Consider the following 24,332-nt stretch of genomic DNA (forward strand, 5'->3'; position numbering starts at 1 on the left):
GGAACGTGAACTAGAGGGGGCAAAAGCAGCAGCTAGGGAGCTATCTTGGGGGTTCAGGTGAGGGATGGTGGTGCACGGTCGGCTGGTGGCAGGCAGAAGAGAGAGGAGCAGACGGGCTTGAGGCTCGGTCTGCAATAGGATTTAGTGCCAGAGTGAATACGAGCGGGGAGAAGAGTGAGTTGCCAGGAAGGATGCCCAGGTTTTTGACTTGAACCAGTCTGGACACTGTTTGTCCTGGAACAGGGAGGACAGGTGAGATGGGGGCAGTGAGCTCTGGAGAGCTGATCCGGAGTGCAGTTCGGGATGTCCGAAGCTGGGTGGGACATTCCAATGGCCAGATGAAGAATGCAGCGGGCAGAGTGTGGGGCTGGAGAGTCACACTTTGAAGCTACCTACATGTAGGACGGCAGGGAAAAAAATAGGAAATGGGGTCAGAGACAGCACTCTGTGGAAATGGAGCCTGGGAAAAGAGGCTGAGAAGGAAAACCAGAAGGTGTGATGTGGTTTTAAAATATGCATGTAAATTCTTTGATAATCCACCTTGCACGGGCACCTGGGTGGCTCACTGGGTTAAAGCCTCTGCCTTCAGCTCAGGTCATGATCCCAGGGTCCTGGGATCAAGCCCCGCATCGGGGGGAGCCTGCTTCCTCCTCTCTCTCTGCCTGCCTCTCTGCCTACCTGTGATCTCTGTCAAATGAATAAATAAAATCTTTAAAAAAAAAAATCCACCTTGCAAGGGCTGAAGCCTAATTCCCCTCTCCGGACATGGGACTGGACTGATTGCCTGGCTTCACGGGAAGCGGCCGCGGTGGGGGTGGATGGAGGGTAACTCCCAAGATCAGGGCACAGATGGCAGAGCTACTCTCACCTTCTCTGTCCCCGAGTTCTTGCGATGTGAAGTCTGCTGCCGGGCCACGAGGACACTCAAGCAGTCCCACGGGGCGCTCCATGAGACGAGGAGCTGAGGCTTCCTGCCAGGAGCCAGCGAGGGGCTGAGGTCTCCTGCCCGAGCCAGTGAGCATGCCGCCTTGCAGGTAGAGCCCCCAGGTCAGGCCTTTGGCAGACTACAGCTTTGGCCAACAACTTGGCCGCAGCCTCGTGAAAAACCCCAAGCTCCCTGTCCAGCTAAAGTGCTCGGGAATTCCGGGTGCACAGAAACGGTGAGGGGTAGTGAGTAAACGTTGTTTTAAATCTCTGAGCTTTGGAATATTTTGTTGAATGGCCACATGCGGTGCCCAGAAATGGAGCAAAGGGAATGGTCTTCATAAGGATGGGTGCTGCTGTGGTGTGCTGAGTTTTAATTCTGCATTTGTGTTCATCCAGTCTGAGCTACCGTGGATTCTAAGTACACGGACAGTGTCTACCTTCGGAATGGAAAAAGGCTGCCAATTTCACTAAACTCCGGTGCGGTACCTTAAAGATAATTTGGTGCGACTGCGGGATCATTGCGAGCGTGAATTGGTCACCATGGGGTTATCTCTATACAACACCGCCTGCAACGCCCTGCTCTATTCTCCACTCTCAGAACAAAGCCCCAGCTCCTTGGTTCAACACACAGGGCTCATCGCAGCCTGCTTCCAGCTCGCCTTCTTGGCTGTCACTGGGTTGGTGTCCCCAGATGCCGGCCAGTGCACTTCCTGTCTGGAGCCAAAGCCTTCCTTTTGCGTCCCTTTTGCAGCTGTGTATCGACCCAGCCAGCCGTATATTTATTCCTATGCAGTAGCTGCTTGAAAGTAAGCACTGTAACACTTGACACTTGCCTTCTCCCCTCTGTTTTGTATCGGGTGGGTTCATGTTCATTCCACAAGGACAGTTTCAACATCATCTCCTGTCCTCCACTTTCCCTGACTGACCCATGCAGACTCAATTTCTCTTCTCTAATTGCTATGGAATGGTTCATATGATCTATATGTTCTCTCTGTACACACACACACAGTTTTACATGCATATATACATGTGGACATAGACAGTGGATCAGTGAACAACATGGGAGTTAGGGCAGCCGACCCCTGGCACAGTCAAAGGTCCTTGTGTAACTTTTGACTCCCCCGCATGTTAACTACCAAAAGCTTACTGTTGACTGGAAGCTGTACCAGTAACATAAAACACCTGATTCACCCATATTTTGTATATGTATTATATATGGCATTCTTCCAATAAAGTAAGGTACAGAAAGGGAAATGTTATTAAGGAAATCAGAAGGAAGAGAAAATACATTCACAGAGCTGTACTATAAAAAAAAAAAACATGCATAAGTGGACCCATGTAGTTCACACCTGTTATAGGTCAAGTGTAGTATGTAAAAACATAAATATACATATTTATTCCTTTGAATGCTTATATACAGAGGTATAAACACACATTATTTATATGTAACTAACATTATTTGCCTCTCCACCAGAGGAGGAAGCCTTCATTAATGCACCAAGTTTTTTGTTCAACACCTACTATGTGCCAGGAACTGCGCTAGGAGCTAGAGTTACAACCCTTGCCCTACACCTCACTTACCAAAAAAGACCGATATGTTGCCCGCCCTCCCAAGTTGCTTAGCAGGGGCAGCACATAGATATGAATCTCCAGAATCCAGGAGACTGTCTGGGCATGTCATTTGTTCAATTAATATTGAACCTGAAGTGATTTAATTTTTTTTTTTAAAAGATTTTATTTATTTATTTGACAGAGAGAGATCACAAGCAGGCAGAGAGGCAGGCAGAGAGACAGGAGGAAGCAGGCTCCCTGCTGAGCAGAGAGCCCGATGCGGGACTCGATCCCAGGACTCCGAGATCATGACCTGAGCCGAAGGCAGCGGCTTAACCCACTGAGCCACCGAGGCGCCCTGAAGTGATTTAATTTTAACTAGGTTTAGAATATTGGTTCTTTTGCCTTTTGTTTGTTTTCATAAGCAAGACCTTCAGATTTAAAACAGGTTATTGGAACCAGTATATTGAGACCCAGCAAATTAACGGACAAAACCGGAAGTACTGCTGATTAATCTGGACAAACCACCCCATGGGAAGTAATCTAATTGTCCTTGGGAGATAGCCATGGCTTTTGAATCTGCCACTTGTTCACTGTGATACTTTAGGCAAATCACTTAATTGCTTAATCTTTTGAAACTTAGTTTATTTATCTGTAAATGGGATCTGATCCATAATTTACACACGGCTGACAATGCAAGTGGTACCTCAGTATCTGTTTGCTCCTTCTAAGTCCTAAGACCTCTATTACGTTGTCCCTCCTTAGAAGCCTTCAAGCAATGACTGATGGGAGTATAAATACCTCAGCTCCCTTGCCTTCAGGGGTGGTTAGCTCTGAGGCTTGTATCTTACTGTCTTCTAGAATTCCCCAGCAGGACTGAATCACAGTGACAACTTTTAATTTCCATAGTACTTCTTTCCCTACTAGAACTTTCTGGGGTCACCTCACAAATAAACCACGTACACTCAAATCCTGACCTCAGAGTCTACTTCTGAGAGAATGTAAACTTAGAGGAAGGAGGTGGTTCTGGGAAGGGTGGCGCCTCAGAAACCCCTCACTTCTTCTATACACATCCCTGGGTCATACTGGGCAGGAGTCAAGCAAAACAAGATCATGGGTGATAACATAGGAGAAAGCATTTTGCAAAAACGTCAACTTTTATGTATCCAATGTTTTTGGAGAAAAAACTGTGGAACGTTGGAATGGCACTGCCTTTTTTTTTTTTTTTTTTTTTTTTTTTTTTAAAAGAACTTCGCATGAACTGGATCCAGTGGACCAGGGTTCCAGTCCCAGCCTGGCCATTTACCAGCTGTGGGCTTTTTGGCAAGTGACTTAGCTTCTCTCTCTCTCTCTTTTTTTTTTTTTTTTAAAGATTTTATTTATTTGTCAGAGAGAGAGGAGAGCAAGTGAGCACAGGCAGACAGAATGGCAGGCAGAGGCAGAGGGAGAAGCAGGCTCCCCGCCAAACAAGGAGCCCGATGTGGGACTCGATCCCAGGACGCTGGGATCATGACCTGAGCCGAAGGCAGCTGCTTAACCAACTGAGCCACCCAGGCGTCCCGGAATGGCACTGCTCTTAAAGCAGAAAATCAAATCAAATAAAGTTCTTGGAAATTCATCAAACTTCTTCAAGTTTCTCCATTCCAACGTCTGTCAAAGAGGCACAATATCTATTTTGTAGGTTTGATGAGATAAGTCATTGAAATCACACTGAAAAGTGTTTACACATAGTAGAATCTCACCAATATTTGCTGAATGGCAATCTGATTTATGAAGACTAAGTAATATGCTTATCTTCATTTTAATGTTTATGCAGCCTTGGCTATATGCACATAAATCACATATAAACAGGATTGTAGTATCTTCTAAACCAATGAAACTATTGAAATAAGGTTGTTCAGAAGTGATTTCTATGTTGTAATTGAATATTTCATGGTCAGTATTTCCTAGAAAAACTCAGCTCTTGAGTTTTGGGGATAGTCCCACAAATTCTAGTTTCAAGAATAAGAGACAAATGATACCTCAACTGCTCACAAATCACTAAAATCATGTTTTCAAAATAAGATCCAACCCATAAAACTAAATCAAACGACTCACAGTTCTCACTTCCTGTGTAAGGCTGAATAATAGATGTCCAGATCCTACCTAATCCTTAGAACCTATAAATGTTACCATATATGGCAAAAGGGACTTTGTGGATGTGATCAAATTAAGGATTCTATGATAAGGAGACCATACTGGATTATCTGGGTGGGTCTGGTATAATCACAGGTTTCTTGTAGTAGATAAGGGAGGAAGGAGACCAAGAGAAAAAAAAAAGGCAAGGTGACAAAGAAGAGATTGAAGTGATGTGGCCGCAAGCCTAGGATTGCTGGAAGGCTCTAGAAGCTATAAGAGACAAGGAATGGATTCCCCCCTGGAACCTCCAGAAAGAACAGCCCTGCCAACACCTTAATTTTAGCCCCTTAAGACTCACTTTGGATTTCTGATCTCCAGAACTATAAGAGAATAATAAACCTGTGTTTTGTTTTTTTAAAGCCATAAAGTTTGTGGGAAATTATTACAATGGCACTTCCTTAGTGGGGCTCTGAGAGGAATCAGTTCTCAAAGCAGGTGTGATTTACAGAAAGCAGGCATCTCTCCCTGAGTGCAGAACCTCAGCACAAACCCAGTCATTCCTTCATCTCATGTTACTTTTATTTGAATAGAGGAAAAAAATGTATAACAGAAATACGTTATAAATAGGGAGTTGCTCCAAACGTGAAAAAAATAGCAAAATTACTATTTATCTTATGTGCTCAAGACCAAAAGATGCCAATGTTAGGTCCTGGAACCCTGTGGACAGGGAATTCAGGTCAATAAATATTCTAGACTGGCCAATGGACCCCACGCCCAAACAGCACTGAAAAAGTCTAGGGTTCCACCTAATCTCTGCTGCCCCCCCCACACCCCCTGAGCGCCAAACCCTCCCCTGCAAGGTCGCATTTCTGCTCCTACAAGATGAAAGGAACTATCCAGAACCAGGAGAAATGCCCCAAACTGCAAGCACGAGTGCGCAGTGGCGGGAAAGTGACCGCTGGCAGAAAGAAGGTGGTTCAGGGTGGTATTAAAATTTCACGGAGGGGGGGTGCGGGGGGGTGCCTGGGTGGCTCAGTGGGTTAAAGCCTCTGCCTTTGGCTCAGGTCATGATCTCAGGGTCCTGGGATCGAGCCCCGCATCGGGCTCTCTGCTCAGCAGGAAGCCTGCTTCCCCCTCTCTCTCTCTCTCTAACCTCCAGTGCTTTTCCACCCACAGATCCTGCGGGCGCCCCTTTAAAGATTTTTAAAAATTTATTTGTCAGAGAGAGAGAGAGAGTGAGAGCAAACTAGATCTCTGTCAAATAAATAAATAAAATCTTTTTTAAAAATCTAAAAAAAATTTTTTTTAAACAAAAATTTTAAACCCCCAGTGCTTATGTTAGAAATCTCTACACAGCAGTCACAGCTTCACTGTAAGCTGTGGAGCCCCAGGAAACAAACAGTGAGCACCTTGCCTTTTCTGTAAAAGTACCAGCCCTCATGGAACACAGGGTCCGGGCAGCTCCCGAAGACCCTACCTCGTCATAAACACACCAGCTTGGGAAGCGGACTCTGTGTCAAGAAAGCACATTTCACATCCTGGAAACCACAGAACTGCAGAAGCCTCACACGGAGTCTTCATGTTAGTATTTCTTGCTTTATCGGGGGCTTTCTGGCTTTTCGTTTAATTTGGTGCTACGTTGAAAGCGAAGCTCCTGGAGGTCCGTTTGCTGGCTGCTAGGAAACTGCTAATCTCGTCTCCCAAAAGCAGTTGGTCTTTCTTAAGGGGGCTTTCTAACAATTCAAGAGCCTCCAATGTTCAAGGACAATGTGACTATGAGCAAATTGCATCTGCTTACATTTTTATTGTGGAAAGGAAATTGAAACTTACGATCCTACATTCTAAGAACCTGGTTTGAGGTTTGTTCTGTTTGAACTTCAAAATCCCTTAATACTGTGGCTGGCTGATGAAAGATTTTTTTTCCTGTAGAACAAAGTCAAACAAAGATAGTCAGGCTCACCTTTCAGAAGCCTGTTCCAAACCAAGGCTCTCTGCCCGCTCTCCCCAGTGACTGTTGACTAAATAAAGCTCTGCAGGGCACTGAGTCAGTGCCCCCCACCCGCACCTTGGGCAAGGGCCGGAGACAGCTTTGGTGGAGAGGGCGCTTCGGGAAACTAGAGGGTGGAGGCCACAGGCAGTGCTCCAAATCCTACCATGCACAGGACAGCTTTCGGACGGTCTCCAACCAGTAACCATCCAGCCCAGTGCAAAAGGTCCACAGTGCCCCACAGGAAAAACGCTTCTCGAGCCGACACCTCAGAAGGCAAGAGATCACAGCCAGAGAACCAGGAAAGCCTTTCCCGCGACTGATTCCTAAAGGCTGCCCTCATGCCCTGGAGAAGAGCAGGCACGGAGGCCAGGCTGCCCTGTTTGAACGCCCACTTCATCACTTACTACTGGCCATGCTGCCTTGCGCAAGTTATTCAACTTCTCCGAGACTCATTTTTCTTCTCCGCCACGCGGGGATTATAATACCAGTACTTATCACACAGAACTTACGGGCGCTCAAATGGGTTAATAGCCCTAAAGTGTTTAGAACAGTGCCAGGCACCAGTATACCTGTGCTTACCAAGTGGCTTTGCTGATCTCACGGCTCGGACCAGTTTATCAACAGTAGAGAAACAGCTTCAGATTCTAAATTGCCAGAGTAAGAAAAAGGACTCGATTTCATCTGACAACCACATCCTCTTTCCAGTTCATTAACCTTAATCAGAAAGGCACTGAGTAGAGCCCCCTTCCCAGCGGGCTCAGCCCCAGCCCAGCAAAGGCTAGTTCTGCTGCCCTGTTTCTGCCCCTGCTCCACCGGCACAACCAGCGACCGACAATCAGTGGGTGCCCTTCAGCTAGAACGGAAAACACAAAACTACGCAGGCACAGAACCCACCCGCCCACCGCCACTCGCACCCCCGCCGGCCCAGTAGATGCGCGCCCACCACCCAGCCAGAAGGCACCCACCCCGCTGCGCGCAGAGCCTCCCTCCCCCAGAAACCGCCCGACGCCGCCAGGTGGGGCGCAGCTGGTGCGGAGGGGCTGGGAACAAGCCTCGCCAACGGGGCGCGGGGAGGAAAGCCCGTGCGCGCCCGGGGCCTGGCACCTGATGAAATCCCGTCTCAGCGCGCACATCCCCGCGGGGTGCCTGGAGGGACCAAGGAGAGTGGCCGCCCCGACGAGGAGCTCAGGCCAGGCGAGAAGCAGACACGCACCTGGCCGCGTTCCCTAATCCACCTGCCACCCAGGGGAAGAGCAGCGGGAGCGCCAGGGCCCAGTGCGGCGGCATCTTCGCGCGGGGCCTCCCTCCGTCGCCTCCCGCCGCTCCTCCTGAGCCCCCTCTCGGGAGGTCGCGGGCCCCGGGGCGCTGCGGGCCGGCCTCCTCCGCTCTCCCTCGGCCGCTCGGGGCCTCGGCTCCTCCCGGGCGCGGTCGCAGCGGGCGGCGGGGCGCCCTGGTGAGGCGCGCGGCAGCTCCTCTCCGGGCGCAGCGGGGCCGGCGCGCGAGGGGAGGCGGGGCGGGCCGCGCACATCTGGCTGGGACCCGCCTCCAGCAGGACCCGCTCATCCTCCTCCGCGCCCTCTGCTCACACAGAAACTTCCCGCAGACTCCGAGCACTTCCCTCTGGTCGGTCACCAGGTCGCGCCATCTGTTGCAGACCGCTGCTTTGCCGCAGGTTTCCGTGATACCTGCGCTCGGATTTCAGAATCTGGGTGAGTCCAAGCAGGAAACAAGGGTGCTAGTTCAGAACACTTCCATACTCCTTTCGTTTCGGTTCTCATCGTACTCTGCTAGGTGTTCTTCCACAAACTGCAAATCACGGGCTGGGCTGCTGGAGTTGGAAGCTCACCAAGTCCTGGGCAACCCCTGCATCGGACGTGACCTTCCGTGCTCGTTTGCAACAGCTCACTCACAGAGGACCACCGGACGACAGTGAAATGTAATTCCCAGGGCAGAAACTAGTGGCGGACACGTGTCTGGTGCCTCCTCCACCCCTTCCCTGCATCCATACCCTTTCGTTTCACAGTGGGAAGAGCCTAGGTCCCCACACTGTTCTTCGGACTTGGATGTGACTTGCTTTGACCAATGGCAGAAGTGCAGAAGTTAACCAAGTTGCCAGTTCCAAGTGTAGGTTGTAAGACACCTGAGCGTTTCTCCGGGATGCAGAAGACGGTGCCCCCAGCCAGCATTGTAGCCCAAGGAGAACGAGGAACAGGTGGAACGGAGCCGTCCAACCCACAGATACATGAATGAGCTCAGCCAAGGTCAGAGGCGCCCGCCAAGCTCCTGAGGTTTATTGTGACAATCCATTACACGGCAATAGTTCTCCAACACCCCTATGACTAGGGTTAGATATAAAATGATGAGTATGAAGAAAGAGGAAGTTTGTCTTGAGAGCTTGATTCGTGGTTATATAATGGGTATACGCCTTAATTCTAGCCAGGAAAATGTAAGAAGTTCAGATGGAGAAGAGGCTTGCTGGAGAGTCTTCATTTACACCATAATGGATCTCCTTACTGGCCTAAGTCATGTGTAATTGGATCTTTGGTTTTATGGTTGAAGGTATCCTAATGGATTCAGTGTCCTTGGTTAGAAACCAGTTAGGCGGTTGAGCTGTTGCTAGAGAAGAGTGACAGGCCCTGTCCTAACCATCTACATGCATCATCTGACCCAACACCCACGACTCTAGGTAGTGATCATTGGTTCCCCCATTTTTGAAGTGTCAAGGAACGGAGTCAGAGAGGTTAAGCGACTTACCCAAGGTCATACAACGGACAAGTGTAGAACTGAGATTGGAAAGGAGGGCCCTTCTCCGCTGCGTTCTGCTGTTCTAGAAATCCTTTTCCTCATCTTCTCACTCCTCCGCGGCCTCGGATGTCAAATGAGTCTGACGAATAAGGTAATACAATGACCTCTTCCGGGCCATTATTCTTCACACCAAAACGGGTTTGATTTACTGAAAATATGAAAAGTGAAAGGAAAGAATATGAAGGATGAACCGCGTACCTGCAAATATCTTGAAGCAAATGGAATCTAAAATGTGTTCTCGTGTGGCTTTCCCCACAGGCACACCGCGAGGCAAGGGGCCGAGGGGAAGTGATTTTCTCCTCAGCTCCCAAGGACACCGGCAGGGGGTGGGGACTCAGGAAGGGAGGGAAACCCGCAAGTATATATCACGTCATCCCAGAGCCAGCCTAGCACATGGCTCTGCACTTGAGTTCCTCCAGAACAGCCCTCCAGTCACTGCGGGAAGGCTTCCACCAGAGTACCGATCCTGGGACTTGTGCCTGCCGTGCTGACAGCCAAAGGCAGGCCCCGGCCTTGTCGATGCTGACTGTTGAAGTCCTACTAGAATGGGAAGGCCCTGGGGAGTTTGGGCAGGGCACCACAGACGCAGCTTCCTCATGTCTAGAAACGGCATTAAATTGGCAATTAGGAGTTTTTCTCCCTAAACATGCTGATCCAGACCACTCCCTCTTCCACAGAAACCATTACTCCAAAGAGTCCTAATAAAACAGAAGTAGCCTAACACAGGTGGCCTTCTGGCTTCTTAGCCCTGGGTTATCAAGTAGATGCCGTTTCTGCTTTTTGCTTTTATCAGAGCAGACTTCTCTTCTAGGCTTAACGGAGGGGATGAGCATTACGACTGGAAACTTCCAGAGTGGTCAAACTCTCCTAGGCCAACTCACTTAATATCTCCCGAGGGGAGCTGTGCACAAAGACGCCGTCAGGGAGCATGAGGAACAGAGAAGGAGCCTGGAAGCGATGTGTGGCCAGGTGAGAAGACACCGGATACAAACGGCCATGGACAGGCAGGTGTTTTTAATAATCACACTGGCGTTGCCGACTTTGAAGAGCACGGCTCTTCAGGAGGCCGCGCTGCATTCTACAAAGGAAAAGCAATCTTTGACCAGAATCTCATAAAATCATCCGCACCTTTTACGGCGCTACTTTTGTTTTCAATCTATTTTCATGGAGCTCCCTGCGTGGTACAGCTGTGACGGGGTATTTTTGTGCCTTTGGAGTATATAGGCCCGTCACACGCATGTAGACCTTTCCATACTTACATTGTGCCTGCCACTGAGATCCAAAATTATGTTAAAATAGCAGCGCTGGAAGCAAAGCATGATCAGATGAAAGACTTTAAGGTCGGTACAAATGAGCTGGCGGGGGTGGGGGGGTCTTGTTAAAATGCATATTCTGATTGGGTAGCTCTGGAGTAAGGCCTGTGTCTTGATTACTAAAAACATCCCAAGTGATGCCTGTGCTGGTTGTCTGAGAACCTCTTACGGTAATGAGAGTCTAGAGATCACCTGGACGAGTAGCTGTCAAGTTCAGCTGCACACTGACATCATCCGGGAAGCTTTGAAACTGCTGGTGCCCCAACCCCACCTCCAGAGTTTCTAATGTATGAACAATGGCTTGAGCTTAGGGACGCAGAGAAACTTCGAGGGTGGTTCTAATGGCGAACCAAGATTGAGAACCATTGGTTTGGACGGGCTCCAACGTTTTACTAATGGAAAAACAGCTCCAGTGTGTGAAGCGCTTTGCCCAAAGCCCCACATAGAATGAGTTCATGTCTCTGTTTCCATCACATGGCCCTCTCCTCAAACTTCACGTTTTTCTTTTCTTTTTTTTTCCTTAAGAGAGAGAGCACGAGCATGTGTGAATGGGGCGAGGGTCAGAGGGACAGAATCTTCAGGCAGACTCCCCACTGAGTGCGGAGGCCACCCCATCACAGGGCTTGACCCCAGGAACCTGAGACACTTCACATTTTCTTCTTTTCTTTTTTCTTTTTAGATTTTTATTTATTTATTTGACAGAGAGAGAGAGATCACAAGTAGGCAGAGAGACAGGCAGAGAGAGGGAGGGAAGCAGCCTCCCTGCTGAGCAGAGAGCCCGACTCGGGGCTCAATCCCAGGACCTGAGATCATGACCTGAGCTGAAGGCAGAGGCTTAACCCACTGAGCCCCCCAGGTGACCGACCTGAACTTCACGTTTTCTTGATCACCATTCCTGCTGAAGAGGAAGATGGCACCTCTTAATTCATCATCGTCTATGTTGATTGTAGTGACATGTTCAAGAAATGGATGGGTTTTCCCAGTCTATTTTTCTTTCCATTTCTTTCTTTTTTTTTTTTTTTTTTATTTATTTGACAGAGAGAGATCACAAGCAGGCAGAGAGGCAGGCAGAGAGAGAGGAGGAAGCAGGCTCCCCGCTGAGCAGAGAGCCCGATGCGGGGCTCGATCCCAGGACCCGGGATCATGACCTGAGCCGAAGGCAGCGGCTTAACCCACTGAGCCACCCAGGAGCCCCTTCTTTCCATTTCTTATTCCATGAAACAAGTCAATGAAGACATGTAAGATTCTCAATGCAGACACAGCTATATTCTGTATGGGAAGGTGTGTCTTCAGGTATACACTGCTTTTTTTCATCCTGTGCCTGTCAAGGATCCTGTCCGTGGATCCCGATGGCAGAAGAAAAACCCCAACCACTGTCAGTGTTCCCTTCCATTTCACCACCTCTTGACTTCCTTCCTTCTTTGTCCTCTCCCTCCATTCTTGCTCAGACATTTATCTGGAAGCTACAAAGTGCCAGGCCCTATGGGGGCCACTTGGCAGAAATGTGTCCACTGGACAGTCTGTAGCTTATTTTTCCCTGGAGACCGGGGCTGGCCAGCTAACACAAGGTCCTTAGAACGCCTGGACTTCAACACAATGGGCCACACCTCTTGCAGAGCAGAAAAAAAATGAAGGTGGGATTAAAAGAGAAAAAAGTGGGGCGCCTGGGCGGCTCAGTGGGTTAAGCCTCTGCCTTCAGCTCAGGTCATGATCTCAGGTCCTGGGATCGAGCCCCACGTCGGGCTCTCTGCTCAGCAATGAGCCTGCTTCCCTCCCTCTCTCTGCCTACTTGTGATCTCTCTCTGTCAAATAAATAAATAGAATCTTAAAAAAAGAGAGAGAGAGAAAAAAGTAACACTGGGGTTCATTTTTCTTCAAATTTTGCCAACTCATAGCACCTCCCATTTGATGATTGAAGAGAAATTGCTATTTGTGGGATTATTATTATTATTATATCAGGGTAAGTATTTACTCTCGACAACGAGGTAGAGGTTACTATGCCATTTTACAGATGAGGCACGTGAAGTTTAGAGCAGTTACGTCTCATCTGTGGTCATGTATCCACATAGGAAAGAACATGGATTTGGGGTCAGAATTCACCAGTGGTTAATGTTGCTGCCAGACTTCATTCTTCAGCACGGTAAGGTCAGTTCACCACCAGAAACAACAAATATTTTATAGGTTGGTGAGGATCAGCATGGCTTTTGTTGATTTTTAGGTGACCGAACCTATGATCTAGGACTCTTTAAATGTCACGACTATATAGAAAAATCTCTTGCCTGTGAATGCAATTTCACTGTGTGAATGTTAGCACCCCTGGCTTTGACTAAATTCATGTTTGCAACTTAAGGCACTCAGTCATCGAGGGCTTTTCTTTTTGTCTTTCTTGGGGGGAAATGCAGTAACTTGGGATACCCCTGCCAGGCTTGTCTGTCTCTTCTGTCCTACGGAAATCTGACACAATGATTTCTGACAATGAAAGCCGAGGACCTCCATTGATGTGGGCCTTAAAAGTACAGACGCTGACTCAAAGCTGATACTACTGGAAAATTGGAACTACATTTGTGATTTTGGGGGATGTAAAGATGAATAAGAGATAATCCCTTGCCCTGGGTGACAGACATGTAAATATATTAGAATTACTGGTGTAAGTGTTAACAGAAGTACTTCGGGGAGCTGCGGAAACAAGGAAGGGAGAAGATAAATTCTTTGAGTTCTGTATGTATAAATGCTGCTCCTGGATTATCCCCTACTTTCATGAACTGTTTTCTAGGACAATTTTGAGATGGCAAGATTTTGACAAAACAGGAAATCTTGAAAATTGTCTTGGCTTGGAGCACTGAGTAATGTATAGGAGTGCTGAATCACTATATTGTACACCTGAAACTAGTATCACACTGTATGTTAGCTATACTGGAATGAAAATCGAATCATTGGTTGCTCAGGTGTCCTCATACTCTTTTTTTTTTTTTAAAGATTTTTTTGGACAGAGAGAAAGAGAGATCACAAGTAGGCAAAGAGTCAGGCAGAGGGGGAGGGGGAAGCAGGCTCCCTGCCGAGCAGAGAGCCCGATGCAGGACCCAATCCCAGCACCCTGAGATCACCACCTGAGCCGAAGGCAGAGGCTAAACTACTAAGCCACCCAGGCGTCCCTCTTATAGTGCAGGGCTACACCTCCAGCACTCTTAGGAGTAATAAGTAGGCATATTTTTGGGTGCTTGGACATCTTATGATTCACTCCCTAACTTTTATCTTTTAAAAGAGTTTATTTAGGGGTGCCTGGGAGGCTCAGTCATTAAGCGTCTGCCTTTAGCTCAGGGCACGATCCCAGGGTCCTACGATCGAGCCCCACATCGGGTTCCCTGCTTGGCGGGAAGCCTGCTTCTCCTCTCCCACTGCCCCTGCTTGTGTTCCCTCACTTGCTGTGATCTCTCTGTGTCAAATAAATAGATAAAATCTAAAAAAAAAAAAAAAGAGAAGAAAATGAGATTAATTTATTAAAAAAAGATATAAAAATTCTTGTAGAATAAAATATTTCAAATAAAATCAGATGGGCACAGGTTTTCAAATGTGATGAAATAGTAACAACAGCTAAAACAAAATAAATAAATAAAATCTTAAAAAAATATATTCATTTCATTTTAGAAAGAGCAAGCCAGCAGGAGAAGGGGCCGAGGCAGAGGGAGACAAAATCTCAAGCAGACTCCCCGCTGAGTGTGGCGCCCAACATGGGACTCGTTCCCACAACCTGGAGATCATGACCTGAGCCGAAATCCAGAGTCACGTGAGTGGCTGACTGAGCCACTCAGGTGCCCCACCCTCCCCCAGTTTTAAAACTAGATCCTACAATTCTACTAACGTGGTAGGCTTAGTAGTCGTTTGTGCCCTGTGACTCACCACTCCTTGGCCATAGCTGACTGGACAGGGGTGGATATAAAAGCCATGCTTTTCCTCTCCAGGACTGTGGATTAAGGCCACTGAGGTCATTAGTCAGTGAGCAGTGAGGGTCGGAGAGTGGCAGTGGGACAAGTCAAGCCATGTCGAAGCTTAAGTTATGGCAGGGGGCTGATCGGGGAGCAGGAGCGGAAGCAACAAGGCTACGGAGTGGAAAGGGAGCAGATGCTCAAGGAGTAGGTGGTCCCGTATCAATGTTTACCTGCATCTGTATCTGCAGTCAAATGCTCTACCACTGAGCTATACCCCCTCTGCATCTGTATCCACATCTGTATCTGTACATATACACAATCTGTGTATCTAGCTACATATATGTAACCCAGTATCACAGTATCTTTATCTCTACAACTGTAACTATATTCATGTCTGCCTGTATCCATACATCTCTAACTACATGTGTATCACTCTCTGTGTAGATCTAATTATTTCTCTCTATATATCCACAATGATGTAATACTGTATATACACGTCTGGAACTACATTACTAGACCTCTATCACTATATGTATAATTAGATCTGTCTCTATAGATCACAATATCACTATATATTTACATCTCTATTTCTATGACTATATCATTTATGTATCTATCTGTTTCTCTACCCCTGTATATATCATACCACTATCTCTCTAGCTCTATTTCTAGTTTGACGACTCCTCTGTTCCTTTGAGGACTGTATCTATATGCTGCTCTCCATCTCTAGGAGTCCCTGGATTCTTCTAATATACTTCCTTTGAACTTGAGATAGTCAGTGTTTATCTCCTGCACCCTATGTGGACCTATCCAGAGGAGTCCTGACTCAAACACTATTACATTCCACCTCCTGCATTTTGCTCAGTCTGGCCAGCCCGCACTGACCCTTTCAAGCAAAGAAGAGTTCCATTTTCATCAAACAGAGAACCTTAAGATGGATGAGATGCTCAAGATCACGTGGTCCAGGCCTCTCTTTTACGGGTGAGAAAACAGGTATAGAGAGTTCCAGCCTGAGGTTGGCCTTAAGATGGTAGCGGGACTAAGACATAAAGATGGAGCAAGAATGAAGGCACCTGATCGGCATCCTTCCCGTCACCCAAGCTGATTTTCATCAGTTGAACTTTCCAAATCTTTTCTAGCAGATGCCATCAGGACATCCCCCTCCCCTGCCCCAGTTTTCCAGTGCTCTCCACTGATCGTCAAGGCTGTTGACCTTGAATACTTGCCACTCTTTGTCAGAGGGTTTTAGAGTCATTGAGGACAGCTCACCCAGTGATGGACAGGGATCTGGTGACTCAACACCCGGGCACCTGATCTCTTGTTTGGGAGAACTCTTTATGGTCTCCCAGGGCTCCCCAGGGGGATACAGCTCCAGACGCCCAGAATGGAAACTGGCCTGATTATTTACTCTTTACCGGCTTCCTTCTCCTCCCTATCTCACTTCCCCATTCCCTTGCTAATATTTCCTGGGATCACCTTCCAGATAACCTACCTGCATTCACCCCCAGCCCTCTGGGAAAATCCCCAAAAGACACCTATGTGCATTCTAATAGAAACAGCTTCCACCTGAAGATCTCCTTTTCAGTCCATTTAACATAAATTCTACAGTATATATGAGCTCCGAGGTTCCCCATGGTCGATTTCAAAACCAGTGAGGTACTTTGGTGTTCCTTAGATGGTAAGCAGCCATTTTGGTACAATCCTTATTTATTCTCATCTGACTATAACCAAGGGGATAAAACCCATAAATCTAATCCTAAATTCATTGCTTGGCCCCACACCTTTCATTTTAAGGAACTTACAAACATGGTGTTTTGGGTGTGGTATAATATTTGTATGGTGTGAAAATGAAGAAAATGCATCTTTTAAAATTTGTTCTCACTATAACAAAGTGCACTATAAATCCCCTAAATGACATATTGATGATGTGTGTAAATTCTAGTATTTCCTTCTTTTGCCAAACTCCTGATACTGCTTGGATGCCACAGACAAGAATTTATACCTGGACGCTTAGGGTAGAAACACAATATGATACTTACAATATATTTCACAGGTATCTCTGCTAAATAGAAAAATATGTATTAAAATTTTATTGATGTTAAATCATCTTCCCCCATGTTAAATAATATACTTTATGTCTGCTATCTGCTATCAGGCTCTATTAAGACAAGTTAATTACTAAAACATTGTAGATGATTGCTCAGGACTTAATATGTTCAGGACTTAATAATACAACATGGGTCTGATGGAAATGTTTGTGTTTGAAGCTTACTCTTAAAAAGTTGATGTTAGGGGCACCTGGGTGGCTCAGTGGGTTAAGCCTCTGTCTTTGGCTCAGGTCATGATCCCAGGGTCCTAGGATCGAGCCCCACATGGGGCTCTCTGCTCAGCGGGGAGCCTGCTTCCCTCTCTCTCTCTGTGCCTGCCTCTTTGCCTACTTGTGATCTCTGTCTGTCAAATAAATAAAAATCTTAAAAAAAAAAAAAGTTGATGTTAGGGTACCTGGGTGGCTCAGTGGGTTAAGCCTCTGCCTTCGGCTCAGGTCACGATCTCAGGGTCCTGGGGTCGAGTCCCGCATTGGGCTCTCTGCTCAGCAGGGAGCCTGCTTCCTTCTCTCTCTCTCTCTCTGCCTGCCTTTCTGCCTACTTGTGATCTCTGTCAAATAAATAAATAAAATCTTAAAAAAAAAAAGTTGATGTTATTTGCTCTTTTGTTCAAAGGGTTTCCCCAGCACCTATCTATAGAACACAGCAGACATGGGACACCTGGGGGGCTTAGTCAGTTAAGTGTCCGACTTAGGCTCAGCTTATGATCCCAGAGATCCTGCTCAGTGGGGAGTGCGGAGTCTGCTTCTCCCTCTCCCACTTGTGCTCTCCTTCTCTTGCGCAAATAAATTTTAAAAATCTTAAAAAAAGAGTAGGTGTGGTTTAAAAAAATGGTATATAGAGTTAAACATGGACCACTGACTTCACTAGACTCTCCAATTTTGTTGGAGACTTTTAAACTGCACCTACTTTCTAAAACTTTTTTTTGGAAGATTTTATTTATTCCTTTGCCAGAGAGAGAGATCGACAGCAAGAGACAGAACACAAGCAGGGAGAGCAGGAGAGGGAGAAGCAGGCTCCCTGGAGCCCAATGAGGGACACGATCCCAGGACCCTGGGGTCATGACCTGAGCCGAAGGCAGATGCTCAATGACTGAGCCACCTAGGTGCCCCTAAAACATATTTTTTAAAGCAACATTTAAAAATAGTTTTTAAAGATTTTATTTTTTTATTTACTTATTTATTCACTTGAGAGAGAGAGTGAGTGAGCGGGTGAGCATGAGAAGGGGAAGGGTCACAGGGAGAAGCAGACTGAGCAGGGATTCCAATGCCGGACTCAATCCCAGAACTCCAGGATCACGACCTGAGCCGAAGGTAGATGCTTAACCCACTGAGCCAGCCACCCAGGCGCCCTAAAAATCTTTTTAAATAGCAAAACATTCTGCATCTTTTGGATAAATGGTGAGGGGTGTCGATTATAGTATGTGTGCCTTTCGAATGTGTCATTGGAGCTCATGCACGATAGCCGTCTAAAGCTTCGCATTACTAAGTCCTGAGGGATAAAGGATCACTCAACATGAGGAAATGCACAAAAGTACAAGTTTAAGTTTCAGCCGTACAGCGGCAGAAGATCTCCTCCTCTTCAAAGGAGGAAAAACGCCTTTACAGGTGTTGCAGTGTATTGCTGAGTTCTGCTTCCAGTCCGGGAGCGAAGCTAAGAATATTTTCTTCCCGATTCACGAGTTGAACCAGAGCCCTGAGCTGAGCCTGCTGACGGGTGTCACCCAAACATCAGCACTATTGCCGAAGCGCAGCCTCGCTCTGGCCTCACCTGGAATGTAGCGTCCTCTCTTTTCCTGTACCAGGAGAGTTGCACGTCTGTACTTGCGACATCAAATCGAGCCGGACTTCTAAGACTCAGAAATCAAATGATCGATCTGAAACTGCTAATTCTTGGTGAAGCTGAATCTTCTCTTTCAATGACGGGGTCTCCTCACCAGTCTAAAAGGACTAATGGGAATCCTTTGGGGATATGAGCAGTTTTGAAGGTTCCTGTTCTGACCTGAGTGTCAGTACAACAGATCTAAGATGGCACTTCTGAACGAAGTGGGTCAAAGCCCACCACCCATGGTTTATGCAAAGATTCCTTTTTGGTGCCTTTCCCCTTCTGTCCAGCTCAAATTGATTCCAGGCCAACTGAGAATTCCAGTTCCCATTCTTAGTCATAAAGGTACGGACATGAGGGGCACCTGGGGGGCTCAGTCAGTTAGGCATCTGCCTTCGGCTCAGGTCGTGATCCCAGGGTCCTGGGGTTGAGGCCCGAGTCTGGTTCCCTACTCAGTGGGGAGCCTGCCTCTCCCTCTCCCTCTGCCTGATGCTTCCCCTACTTTTGCTGTCAAATATATAAATTAAAAAAAAAAATAAAATAAAGGTATGGACATAAGAAATGGGGAATTGTAAAGATAAGTTTTGGAAAACAAACTTCTAATGAACTCGATCCCATTTTATCTGGTATCATCTACCTTTATTTTTTTGACTTTATGATGTAAAAATCAGAGCTAGATAGGACCTTGTGAATGCCCTGGGTTAAAGAACTGAGTTTAAAAACCCACCTCTTACTGGCTATATCACTGCGGGTGGGGTGGGGGAGGTGTTGGGAGTTTTGGGGGGGGGCAGCAGTTAAATTTGCTTCTTCATTTCCTCAGCTGTGAAATATGAAGAAGATACTTCCCAGGTCATCGTGAAATTGAGGGTTAACACAAACCCAGGCCTTTGAACCGTGCCCAGTACAAGGTAAGAACCCATCAAGTGTTAGATGTCCTCAAGGTCAGAATGGTTTTATCGGAGATGTGTCCAAAGCCCACAGCTGGGCTGGCAGCCAGCTCCTTCCAAACCACCACACTATGGCCTGCCTTCAAAACCAACACTGGTGGGGCACTGGGTGTCTCAGTGGGTTAAGCCTCTACCTTCAGCTCAGGTCATGATCTCAGGGTCCTGGGATCGAGTCCCGTATTGGGCTTTCCGCTTAGCGGGGAGCCTGCTTCCCCCCCTCTCTCTACCTGCCTCTCTGCCTACTTGTGTTCTCTTTCTGTCAAATAAATAAATAAAATCTTGAAGAAAAAAAAAAAAGCCAACACTGGTGCTGGAGTCTGGAGTCAAACAGGAGTTAATCTCTCCGTTATAGTATCGGTTAGCATACCAAAGTGGTATGCATTTCGGGAGACCTCATTTTATGAATCATGACAACTGGGAAGCCAGTGCTGATTTCAAGAATTCTACCAATGTTTTCCAATAGCAAAAGTTTATTAAAAGCCTCCTGTGTTCCCAAAGAAACCCACTAAGGTTTTATCCTTCAGCTACATAAGATCTCCCACACTCACGACCATGCCAGTGGGAGAACTCAGTCAAAACCGTGTTTTTCGTATGATGGTGTCAAGAAATGTTTGTCTTTCAATGGCAAGCACCATGCTGTTTCCATCGCACTCTTCCTGGTTTTCTGCTTCGAGCACGTCACAGTCTTTGAGCTCATTCACTGCATGTTGTAGATGACTGGTAAGGATGCAGAATCATTTATATCTATAGACATGTACATCCTGTGCCCTGGAGGGTCAAGTGACTCCCTTCCCCCATGGTGGAAGAGGCCAGTTCGTCTCCATTTACAAGTTCATTTCAACTTTCCTGATCTCTATGTGTCTGTTCTTGGTTTCTCCTTCGAACTAGTTGTACTATCTTAATAGTTCCCACAGGGATGAGTTAAATCAAATCTTTAATCATGTGTTCATCTTACATTTTTATCAGAGTCATGATTTTACCTTTTTTGAAAAAGGTCCCTTAATTAATCTTAATGTCTAATCACAGTTAACTGATAATAGAGCTTAAATATTTGAAAGAAAAAAATACTTTTAAAACATTGGTTCTCCTTATTTGTGGGACACTAGTTTGATAATTAAAACATTCCTGGGTGCTGTTGTTCTGGTCTTCATTACATCAGCTGGGAAGTCCAAACAAATTTGTTTGTTTTTTTTTCTTTCAAATCACAATTTATTTCCTCTTATCTCTGAAGAAGATCTTAAATTTGAACAAAACGAAGTATCTCTGGCAACCAAATCCACTCAAATTATGGAAAGCCAGGGGGACTGTGGGAGACGAGGAGGGAGATGGTGGGAGAGGAGAGGGGATGGTGAGGGATGAGGGGGAACTTTGGGAGAGGAGGGGGGATTGCGGGAGAGCAGGGGGATTATGAGATTGTGGGAGACGAGGGGATTGTAGGAGAGGAGGGGGGATTGTGGGAGACAGGGGGATGGTGGGAGAGCAGGGGATTATGGGTTTATGGGAGAGGGGAGCTGGATTGTGGGAGAGCAGGTGGATTATGGGAGAGGAGGGGGATTGTGGGAGACAAGGGGACTGTGGGAGATGAGGGGGATTGTGGGATCATGGGAAAGGAAAGTGGGATTATGGGAGATGAGGGCAATTATGGGATTATGGAGAGAGGACCGTGGGAGAGGAAGGATATTGTGGGAGGATGGGGGGATTGTGGGAGACGGGGGGATTGTGGGAAATGAGGAGGATTGTGGGAAAGCAAGGGTACTGTGGGAGGATGGGGGATTGTGGGAGATGGGAGGATTGTGGGAGACGAGCGGGATTGTGGAGACAAGAGGGATTGTGGGAGAGCAGAGGGATTGTGGGACAAGACAGGGATTGTGGGACAATAGGGGGAATTGTGGGAGAGGAGGAAGACTGTGGGAGAGAAGGAGGATTGTGGGAGGAGAATAGGGTGATGGTGGGAGAGTGGGGGATTGTGGGAGAGAGGGATTGTGGGAGAGGAGGGGGGGTTGGGGGAGGTGAGGGAAATTGTGTAATTATGTGAGAGGAGAGCAGGATTATGGGAGATGGGGGCAATTATCAGAGAGAAGGGTGGAATTGTGGGAGAGGAGGGGGGACTGTGGGAGAGGAGGGGAGACTGAAAGAGGACAGGGATTATGAGAGAGAATGAGGATTGTGGGAGGGGAATTGTGGGATGGTGGGGGATTATGGGATTGTGGGACATTATGTGGGAGATGAGGGCAGATTATAGCATTATGGGAGTGGAGCAGGTGATTATGGGAAATTAGGGGTATTATGGGACAGGAGGATTATGGGAGAATAAGGGGGATTGTGGGAGAGTAGGGGAAGAGTGGGACTGTGGGAGAGGAGGGCAATTATGGGATTATAGAATAGGAGGGGGAATTATGGGAGAGGAGGGGTATTATATTATGCGAGAGGAGGGGTATTATATTATGGGAGATGAGGGGTTTGTGGGAGAGCAGGGGGATTATGGGATTATGGGACAGGAGGGTGGGATTGTGGGAGAGGAGGAGGATTGTGGGAATCAAGCGGGATTGTGGGAGAGCAGGGGAATTGTGGGAAAGCAGGTGGATTATGGGAGACTAGGGTGGGATTATGGGAGACCAGGGGGCATTATGGGAGATGAAGGGGATTGTGGGCGAGCTGGAGGATTATGGGAGACGAGGAGGATTGTGGTAGAGCAGGGGGATTGTGGGAGATGAAGGGGATTATGGGAGATGAAGGGGATTGTGGGTGAGCTGGTGGATTATGGGAGAGGGGATTGAAGGAGAGGAGGATTATGGGAGATGAGGGGGATTGTGGGAGATGAGGGGGGTTATGGGAGAATGGGGGATTGTGGGAAACGAAGGGGATTGTGGGACAGCAGTGGAATTATGGGAGAAGGGGGGATTGTGGTCAACAAGGGGGGCTTGTGAGAGACGAAGGGGTATTGTGGGAAAGAATGGGGATTGTGGGAGGAGAATGGGGGGATTGTGGGAGAGGAGGGTGGATTATGAGAGACAGGGGGTAGGTGTGTGTATGAGAGAGATGTAAGAGTGGAGAATTATGAGAACCAAAATAAAATTGACAGGCAATGGAGTGCGAGGGAGATGACTATTATAAAAGATGCATATAATTACGGGAGCACCCGAGGCTGCTGGGAGCACCCAATTATGAAAGAATTGCTAAAGAGAATGTACAATTATTTTAGCAAAAAATGTCAGACTGTAGATGAGGCAGATGGACATTACAATACCGAAACCTGTGGGAGTGGCAGGGAGACCTGTGGGAAGAACTGACAGAATAGAAACTTAGAGGGAAAAATTCCTGGGGAGGGGGTAAGATTTGAGGGAGCCGATGAGAATTGTGGGAGAAAACGAGAACAGAGACCAGAACTGTAAAGGCAAACAAACTGTAGGAGAGCCCGGGCATCCCGGGAGCGCAGGGCATTGTGGGAGAGGATGAATTGTGAGAAGAGAATGTGAGACGGAGAATTGTGGGCAAGAATGAACGTGAGACACTGGGCAGTGTGGAGGCTGAACTGTAAGAGCAGCTCCGAAAAACAATGAGGAATGGCAGGTTTGGAAAGTGACTCATTCTGCCAGGACCCATAGTAAATTCAGCTTCAACTCCGACAGCTGCTGCTTTTAACTCTGCTAAACCCTCGCGTCTGCCCGCCGCAGTTCCTATTCCACTACCCTGGACTGGTGACCCCCTCCGCCCTGCTTCCTCGGGTCAAAGGGCTACTAGGTTCCTGTTCCAGCCCGTCTCCATGCTGTGCTCACAGGACTTGCTCCCTGCCTCAGTTCGGAAAGTTCAACAGTAACTTAGTGCCTCTGTGCTTTGCTTTATCTCAGCACCTATGTTTGGGAGCCCTGAGAGGAGGTCTAATTTATTTTTTTTTAATTAAAAAAAAAAAACTTCTTTTTTAAGATTTTATATATTTATTTGACAGACAGAGATCACAAGTAGGCAGAGAGAGAGGAGGAAGCAGGCCTCCTGCTGAGCAGAGAGCCCAATCTGGGGCTGGATCCCTGGACGCTGGGATCATGACCTGAGCCTAAGGCAGAGGCTTTAACCGACTGAGCCACCCAGGTGCCCCAGGAGGTCTAATTTAAACAGTCACAAGCCACTCATTTTTCATGTCATTTTCAGTGGTCCAGAAAGAAAAGGAATACAGATACCTTGCTAAGTGACATTTTCCCCCTTTTGTACTATATTTTCCAATGAATGGCAGGAAATCTGCTCATTCATCAGGAAATGGGCCATTTATCATTTTCATGAATAAATGTAATGAGAATGCGAGTTTCTGCTTGTAAGTGTCATACATATAAATCACTGGCTTCAGAATTTAAAAAAAAAAAATAAATAAAGTCTCTGCCCGCCTCTGGCCAAGAGCAGAGGGCCTCATCTTGCTGCATTTATACATCAGTGATTTCCTAAGGGTTTATAATTATAACCAGGGAGATCTCCTGGATGTAATTCAGGACTCTTTCACTTCTTAGTCTCTAATATTTTCCGTATGTTGGATTAGCAATGTTGTACCTCTGTTAGCAGCCTCCCCCCTCCCTTTAAAAAGCCATTAGCTTCAGAAAGGTAAAATATCCCTTACATTTTTTTTCCCCTTATATTTTTAAGTGGAACAGTGTCATGTTACAGAGTTACTTTCTCTTTGAGCTACTTCTGTGCCTACACATACATATGGGCGCTTTAAAGACTAGCTTTGCGGTGCCTGGGTGGCTCAGTCTGTTAACCATTGCACCCTTGATTTTGGCTCAGGTCATGATCTTGGGGTCCTGGGATCGAGCCCAGCAGGGAGTCTGCTTGTCCCTCTC

The 24,332-nt window shown here is 47.1% G+C and overlaps 1 protein-coding gene and 1 long non-coding RNA gene across 7 annotated transcripts in view; both read right to left on the reverse strand.

Annotated features, from left to right (window-relative positions):
• The window catches only part of EGFL6 (EGF like domain multiple 6), a 58,390-nt gene extending 50,333 nt beyond the window's left edge, over window positions 1–8,057 (reverse strand). For all 5 annotated transcript variants that reach the window (XM_047716438.1, XM_047716437.1, XM_047716436.1 and 2 more), the window contains exon 1: window positions 7,800–8,057. In XM_047716438.1, coding sequence (XP_047572394.1) covers window positions 7,800–7,873 — 74 coding nt within the window. In that variant the 5' untranslated portion in view covers window positions 7,874–8,057. The remainder of the gene's footprint in view (window positions 1–7,799) is intronic.
• Window positions 8,058–9,345: 1,288 nt separating this feature from the next.
• The window catches only part of LOC125092115 (uncharacterized), a 40,664-nt gene continuing 25,677 nt past the window's right edge, over window positions 9,346–24,332 (reverse strand). The window contains exon 4 of one of the 2 annotated variants that reach the window (XR_007124825.1): window positions 9,346–9,539. This is a non-coding gene — a long non-coding RNA (uncharacterized LOC125092115). Of the gene's footprint in view, window positions 9,540–10,240; window positions 10,470–24,332 lie in introns of those variants that run through there. The other variant, XR_007124824.1, reaches the window with a different exon arrangement.

Source organism: Lutra lutra, chromosome X (genome assembly GCF_902655055.1).
Source record: "Lutra lutra chromosome X, mLutLut1.2, whole genome shotgun sequence".
Lineage (NCBI taxonomy): Eukaryota > Metazoa > Chordata > Mammalia > Carnivora > Mustelidae > Lutra > Lutra lutra.